Source organism: Chionomys nivalis, chromosome 16 (genome assembly GCF_950005125.1).
Source record: "Chionomys nivalis chromosome 16, mChiNiv1.1, whole genome shotgun sequence".
Classification (NCBI taxonomy): domain Eukaryota; kingdom Metazoa; phylum Chordata; class Mammalia; order Rodentia; family Cricetidae; genus Chionomys; species Chionomys nivalis.
The window spans coordinates 22,784,363-22,792,805 of record NC_080101.1 but is presented as its reverse complement, the minus strand read 5'-3'; the positions used below and the strand labels follow the sequence as shown (position 1 = coordinate 22,792,805).

Below are 8,443 nucleotides of genomic sequence, written 5' to 3'. Positions count from 1 at the left end.
CACCATACAACACACCGAGCCTTCCACCTTAAACAGTCCTCCCCGTCATTTTAGGCCACACTGAAGATGTGTTCTTTATGGTCTTTTTTTCTAATAACTATTCTCAGCTAGCTGTCTGCAGTCCAATATTTGAGTGATATCTTTTATTATTTTTCAAACCCAATTACAGGATCCCAATTTGTTACAGCTTATTGTTCCTGTGTTGTTTTGAGCTTGTATAAAAGCCTTGCAGTATACCTGTGAGTGTTCATTGTCTCATCACTGAAAACAACTATGATCATCTTCAAGACACTGACCATCAGCAATGAGGTGACGGAATAAAGGCTAGCTTCTAGAGCTCTGTCCTAGTTTTCCAGTCACAGTCTGGCAAAATATTCTAAACATGCCCTTACAACCTCATTAATATTTATTATTCTGAATAAAACTACAGAAACTATGGGCAAAATCATGCATAATTAAGAACTGGAAGCTGATTTTTAAAAATAACAGTTATTAAATATCCATTATAAATATTCATTTTATTTTAAAAGGTTTGAAAGACGTTACATATATCACATACTACATATAATGGCACATGTCAACCTTTAGAGCTTAAAAATAATTATCTCCCCAAACTGGGACTGACTGATATCCCAAGGACGAATGACCCTTGGCCTATAGCACCACACCCAGGCCCCGAGGAAAGACGATTTTGAGCCTGTCGGACCTCTGGCACTGTGATTCCCGACAGAACTGCTTTAATCCCTGGCAGCACTGAGGTCTCACTGCGTGGGAATCAGGAAAGCTAGAGGGGAGGCCCTCTAACAATTCACAATGGTTGAAAATGGGAGAAGAATTTAAAACGTGTTCCTCATCACTTTGATCTACATAACTATAACAAAACTACAAAAGACAGAAGGAGGCTTACAATAATTGAAATACAGTTTCTCTTTGAAAATGGAAACTTCTAGACAGAAAGAGCCTTAAAAGTTGCTAGTTCAACAGTAGTAACCTGCTCCGCTGGAGTCTCTACTTTCTCGATTTCAGGGTTAATTCGTTCAAAGTTTTAAATGCCAGCCATATGCCGATTTCTCAGACAAACACATAGAAATTTAATAATACTTCCATTTCTTCTTTCTTAATTCATAAGGACCATTTCTGCCAACTGCTCTGGCTTATGGCTCTCCTCCTCTTCAGAGTATGTTTAAGTTACACGTTAGGAATCCAAGAAGAACCACTATGGAATTTTCATAAGCAATGCCCGGCCAATCAGTACAACACAGTACACAGTGTGAAAATGTTAATTTATTCCCCTCCCTGGTCTCTAGAGTATATATCTCCTTAGCTTTCAGAACTGCGATAAGAAAACACCAGTAGACCTGATCATGTGAGAAGAAGAGCAGAAAGGAAATCATTCAGCACATAGGAAGGGCCGAGTCCCCGGCCTCTGCAGTGCTCCTGTGAGTGGTATGCTTCTGGCAATGCCACCTTCCGCTTACATTATAAAAACTGTACAGGACAGATTTAAAGTGGAGATAGGCCTCTGGTTTTTATTGTATTTTTTTAAACCCTAGCAGATTTTTTTTTTAAAAAGAGGCTGTATTAAATGACAATGCATTTGAGTCAGGGGGAGAAAAAAAAATTAAAAACCCAAAACTTCTTTCAGTTTATTCAAAATAAAAATACACATAGAATTATGAAAATATAGGTTTACTATTTCCACCACATAAGCCAATGCTGCTGTTGAAAGGCCTGCAGTGGTCTTGAGTTTTACAGCTCATCTCGATCCCTCAATAAAGTGTACCTATACTCGCTGGGCGCCAGCTTCTGGAAGGAGCTCTCTGGAGGACTGCTTGCAACATCCTGGTCTTGCTACAAAAGAAAGAAAGAATCTTCATACCAAAATGTTTTATGGAGTTATCAAACTTTACTATTACATGACTGGCAGTGGTCTTATAATTACTTGGTTATTAATAAATAAGACAAAAAGTGTATGCCAAAGTCAAGAGGTAAGTTTGTGATCCTGTTTCCTCACATAAATGCCCCTACTCCGTTCAGGGCATGGCTGCCACAGGGTCACTGACAAAATACCAACACCCAGTATTTCCTAGATAACCCCATAGAGGGAGCACAACCAGTTCGGCCCTAACCTTTCTCTTCTACACATGACTGCTAAGAGGGATTGCCTTGATACAAACAATCCCTACTCTGCTAATAAAGCTGCTACAAGCCAGGCGGGTGGCACGCGCCTTTAATCCCAGCACTCTTGAGGCAGAGGCAGGAGGATCTCTGTGAGTTCGAGGCCAGCTTGGTCTACAAGAGCTAGTTCCAGGGCAGGCTTCAAAGCTACAGAGAAACCCTGTCTTGAAAAACCAAAATAGATAAATAAATAAATAAATGAATAAATGAATAAATCTATCTGCTATTTAAACAACTATCTCGATGCCAGAAATCAGTAAAACTTGTTAGAGTTGAGGAAAAAGACTCAATACTATAATGGACCTCTGTAATACTTATGTGCCAAAAGCAGACAAAACCCAGTGAAACTATCAAGTGACTCCACACACAGTGAAGAAAAGCAGCACAGTCTGCACATCACTTTCACTCTGCGAGCATCCCAAGAGCGAGCGCAGCTTCACCACGGGACAGTCCCCACGGGACATTCTATGATAGATTAGCATGTGCCATGAGAACAGAAGGTGGGAGATGCCTCCACCTATTGGACTTTGCCAGGTTCCACCTCCTCAGAAGTATCTGCTGAAATACATACTCAAGCGGAATTATATTACTATAAACACATACTGTATCTTGTACCCAATTGGTTTTAGCACAAAAATATGAATAAAATACATAGATAAATAAAACACTGTTTAAGGGAGAAAGTGAAATAAATCAGGATAATACAATAAACTAGATGTTTTTCTTGGGCATATAGAGCAGTCATTCTCAACCTGTGGGTCACAACCTCTTAGGGGGTCGAATGATTCTTTCACGGGGGTCACCTAAGACCATTCTACATATAAGATATTTACATTATCATTCATAACAGTAGCAAAATCACAGTTGTGAAGTAACAATGAAATAATTTTATGGTCGAGGTCATCACAACACAACATGAGGGAACTATATTAAGGGGCTGTAGCATTAGGAAGGTTGAGAACACTGGCATAGAGTAACAAGCAAACTTTGTAGGCTTAAGAAAATAATGACCTTCGGATAACTGTCACTAGCAGAATTTCCCCCTTTAATAGTAGCTTAGTGACCAAGGAAAAATTTGTTCTCATTTCTCAAATGAAGCATATTATCAGTTTCCCAAGAGAACTCTTGACTTTGGACCTAATCTGACTCCCATATAAGATAAGGAAAAATTTAGTTTTTCTTTTTCTTTGATAAACACAAGTTCTTTGGACAAGTAGCAGACTTAAGTCCTGGCATATAAAACAGGGGGTTAATGTACATCATCTCTCTCAGGTTCATGTCATAGACTTAATATAAACAATAACACATCAACATGCACATTTAGGGTTCTTTCAAAAAGGAGGCACATAGAAATTACTTGTAATAAAGGTTACAAAGTAGAAATAATAAAATTCTCAGGCTTTAAAATCCATGTCCATTCTGACAGTTTATCTACCTATCCACCAGTCAATATAGTAGCATTTCAATTAAGAATTATGTGAATAAAAGCTATTATAAAAAAAAGCTATTATAAAATGCTGATGAATAGTTATTAAGTATTCAAATATCAAATGGGAAAGCTGCACTGAGTACTAAATTTTGAGTATTATCAGTACTGCACCTGTGAAGGTTCTTAGGATGGATGGGGGAAATAACCAACCATTACTTTCTTACGTAAGGGTCCACGTTCACTCACAAAAGCAAGCAGGAACAACCACTGGAACCCACTGATTTGTTTGCTCATTGCTCCAAAGTCCCACTTCTTCTATTGGAAGCTAACAGTATTTAACACTGTGCCCCAGAAATCACAGACTACCCAAGTTCACATGATGGAGAAATGAGAGACAACACTCTACAACTTTTCTAGAGGCCAACATTTTAAAAAGTAACTTCAAAGAAGCATAACTTGAATATGTGATAGTCAGTTCAGGATTTCTATAGAGGTAACAGGAGCTGAAACTCCAGCTCAGGCCCCTCTGAGGCTACCTCAGAAAAGATTCCCCACTGGCAAACACATAAATCCTACCTCTCCTGGGGCTGTGTCAGTTGGGTCAGGTCCATGATGGAATTCTCTGTGCAGTTTTCCAGAATGTAGATCAATTACAAACTGCTTCAGTTTTCCAGGAATTCTAAAAACAAAGGCAAATAATTATTTAGCTTCAAGTGTCCAAACCGGCTGACCTCTAGTTTATCAGCTTTACAGTGCTGTAAAGAAATATTTGACTCTATCCACCAATTCTACCACAACTATTACAGTCAGCTAGATACTAGTTTGGGGTTCTAATTTTTTAGTTTTTATTTTATGTATATGTGTGAGTGCCTACATGTATGTACTGACATTAGTGCCTCGTGTCTGCAGAGGCTAGAAGAGGTATCAGATACCCTATAGATGGTTGGAAGCCATCAGGTAGGTGCTGAAAACCAACTGGGTCCTCTGCAAGAGCAGCCAGGGCTCTCAACTGCTGAACTACTTCCTCATCCCCTATGTTCTAATCATTGTACTTGTTTCATAGAAATTTTTCTATACTTACCATTAACAAAGGTGATGCTATGAATATGCTGTGGCCCAGATGTGTTTATCATCCGTTAGATAATTATTTGGTGTGTGCACACGCGCATGTGTGTGTGTGTGTGAATGCATATACTTTTAGCAGCATACACACATACAAACAAAAAACTTATATCCTCCAAATCCACATTAAAAATGTTGGGATTCAAAGGGGAAAAATATAATTAGAGGATAATTATGTAAAAGTATTCAGTTTTATAACCAGAGCACCATCCAATATCTCATAGCATTTGAACCCAGCATGAGCCTGTGGAACACCCCTGAAATACAACCCTCTTTTGAGGTGGTCCATACTATGCTGAGCAAAGCAGACTTACAAAGCAGGCCTTCTATGGAATTATTTCCTTGACTTGTATCCAGTAACGTAGGAACAAATGATACCTATAAGGCCAATCAATTTTTGCTATTCATTGATTTGAATTCTAAAGCCTTCGCCAACATAATTTTTTAAACTGAAGTTGATTTGCTAATTTGATAAGTAACAGATAGCAGAATTTTAATTTACATTTTTTGAGAAGTTGAATGTTTTCCTCTCATTGCTTAATTTATACTTATGTGCAAATGAACTGCCTGCCTTTTAGGGAGATTTCTGTGCTTTGGAACATTCATTATATGCTTCAAATAGAAACCTATTGTTTTTTTATATCTATTACAAAAATTAAAATGCACTACCACACATACTTTAGTTCCTTGGTATAGCAGACTGACTTTTTAATATTTTTGTTTTGTTTGCATAGCAAACATTACCAGTTAAGATGACCAGTTTTTAATTTTTTTTTTTTTAAATTCTATCCTGAGGTCCTGGAAGTACTGTTTTGGTTGGTTGTTCCCCCCCCGCCGCCCCTCCTCAATAACTCCCACTGAGCTGTACCAACCAATAATTTCATTGTACACCATGCTGGCTCCCTACTAGCTCCAATGCAGTAGAGACCAGCAGGTGCCAAATGCACAGTTTACAAATACAAATGACTGTCAGGTAGCTGTATTGACAGAATGCCTTGCAAAGGTTCTCTGGTGCAAAAGTAATTGCATGTACACCACAGATAAACACTGAGAGTAGATCAATTTACATTGCTTCTGACATCATCTTCTGTCACCCCACAGCTAAGTGATGAAGTCTAAAATTCAAGCCACAGACTCAGAATGTTCTACCACACCTGAGATAATGCTGCTGGCTTCTTTATAAGCTCCTAAGACCATTGGAACTACTTCTAGTCAAGGACTAACTTATGAAGGAGTAAATCCCAAATGTGACAAACACTCAAGACAGATTTCTCCCTGACCTTCAGAATTATCCTCTTGCCATGAGACAAAAGGAAAGAAAGAACTGTGAGCATAAAGCAGAGGCCAGGAAGGAGATGGATTAGGGAAGAGCTCTTAGCTAGCACATACTCAGAAAGGACCCGTCAGTATTAGGAAGAGACAACCAGTGAATGAGCAATCAATTGTTAGAGTAGTCAGTGTGGCAACATGCAAGAAGACTGGCACAAGAAATAAATCCTATTTTCGTTTCAGTCTTTTGTTTTGTTTTGTTTTTGAGACAGGGTTTCTCTGTGGTTGTGGAGCCTGTCCTGGAACTAGCTCTTGTAGACCAGGCTGGTCTCGAACTCACAGAGATCTGCCTGCCTCTGCCTCCCAAGTGCTGGGATTAAAGGCGTGCGCCACCACCGCCCGGCTCGTTTCAGTCTTAATTGGACACTAAGTATGGAGCGCTAAAGCTCTCCTGCCCTCTAAACGTCTGGTTTACAATGACTTACTTTTAGACCAGCGAAACACACACACAAAAACAGTATACGGTGACTACCCTCTGACAAGTGTACAAGGTAGAAACTAGTTTTATTATTTTTAAAGACTGATGCATAGTAAATAATTTTTAAAAAATCTTAAGTTCTGTAGTTTGTTTTGTTGTTTTTGAGACAGTCTCAGCATGTAGCTGGGCTGGTCTTAAACCCACAGATCTGCTTGCCTCTACCGACCAGCAAATGCTGAATTACTGCTGAGGCATGGCACTAAAGTTTTTTGTTTTGTTTTGCTTTTTACTTTTAATAGACAGGGTTTCTCTATGTAGCCCTGGCTGTCCTGGAACTAGCTCTGTAGACCAGCCTGGCCTAGCCACCAATGTGCGACATCTTCTTACCACCTTGGCAAACCAGCTAACATCTCCAGCACCTCTCTGCAGTTGGATCTTCCTTTCCTTCTCATCCTGGCAACCACTCACATGTTTGCTGATCCTATACACACATACACTAATAACATGTACTCACGAGAATGGCTTTTTCATCTTAATATACAATTGGCATCCATTCCCCTTACATGTAGTCTATTTATTGCCAAATATTATTCTACTGAGGAATATAAGTCTATTCATTTATGTTGTTGAGGACATTTGGATTCTGTCAGAATTTTGGTGATCAGAAACAATACTATGACAAACATATGTGCACAGATTTCTGTGTGAACTTTATTTTCTAGAACAGACACTGTGTCAGATGCTACATATATGCTTAACTCACAAAGAAATTGTCAAACTGCATCAGTGTGCACCAAGACTGCAGCTGATCCACATGCTTGTGAAGGCAGGGTGCTGTTGCAGCTGAAGAACACAAATCAGCATCTTACTGTGATGCTAACTTGCATTTCTTGACTAGTTAATGACCCTGGGCACCTTGCTTTTATGCTAACTTGACATCTCTGCATCTTGCTTACGTTTAAACATTATCATTCATAGCACAAAGGTTTTTAACTTGATGAAAACTAATTTACCATTTTCTAAGTGTTTTTGATGCTCTTCAGAACTTTACCTTCCCGACTATTAAGAATATTTTTGTTTATTGTTTTCTACTTAAATCTATAATGAATTCTAAATTAATTTTCCATGAGAGGAAATTCTTTCTTGGTAGGAAGATGTTCAGATGGCCCAGCTGTGGTGGTCTGAAAGAAAATTGTCCCCATAGAACTGGCACTGTTAGGAAAAGTGGCCTTGTTGGTGTAGGTATGGCCTTGTTGTGGGGGCTGGCTTTGAGGTCTCCTATGCTCAAGCTACACCCATGTCACAGTTGCTTCTGCTACCTATGAATCAGAATATGGAGCTCTCAGTTCCTTCTCTCTGCACACCACCAAGCTGACAATGGACTAAATCTCTAAGTCGTAAGTGGGCCACCCCAATGAAATGTTTTCCCTTATAAGAGTTGCCATGATCATGATGTCTCGTCACAGCAATAGAACACTGACTAAGATACCAGTCAACTTAGTAAGAAGGGATAAAATAAAAACAGTATAGGATAAACAAAATGTGCCTTTTAAGAAGTTCTATCAGGCTGGGCATGGTGCAACATGCCTGAACTTCCAGCAAATAATATCCTGGGGCAGAAGAACCACAAATTCTAGTCAACGCTGGACAACAGGACCCTCCCTCAAGATTAAAAAAGGAGAAAGGGGCTAAAGGAACAGCTTACTGATGAGCATTTGCCCAGCACACAGGAGCCCAAGGTTCACAGAGCTGGGATCTAATTCTTGCCATTAGAAAGTATTAGCTCTTTAACCAGTGGCACTCCCACTGCCTTTTATAGGTACCACGAATGTCACTGTTTGTATGCAGGACTGTGAGCTGGGACTCTAGGGTCTAATAGATTGGATACAAATCCTAGTTTTGTCACTGGTTATCTATGTGGCCTTCAAATCATTTTACTTCAAGGAGACTCAGTTTCTCTGAAAAGA

The 8,443-nt window shown here is 39.3% G+C and overlaps 1 protein-coding gene across 1 annotated transcript in view; it reads right to left on the bottom strand.

Annotated features, from left to right (window-relative positions):
• Window positions 1–499: 499 nt before the first annotated feature.
• Erp44 (endoplasmic reticulum protein 44) overlaps window positions 500–8,443 on the bottom strand; it is a 76,518-nt gene continuing 68,574 nt past the window's right edge. The window contains exons 11-12 of the mRNA XM_057790974.1: window positions 4,184–4,286; window positions 500–1,851 (exon numbers count right to left, since the gene is read on the bottom strand). Coding sequence (XP_057646957.1) covers window positions 1,750–1,851; window positions 4,184–4,286 — 205 coding nt within the window. The 3' untranslated portion in view covers window positions 500–1,749. The remainder of the gene's footprint in view (window positions 1,852–4,183; window positions 4,287–8,443) is intronic.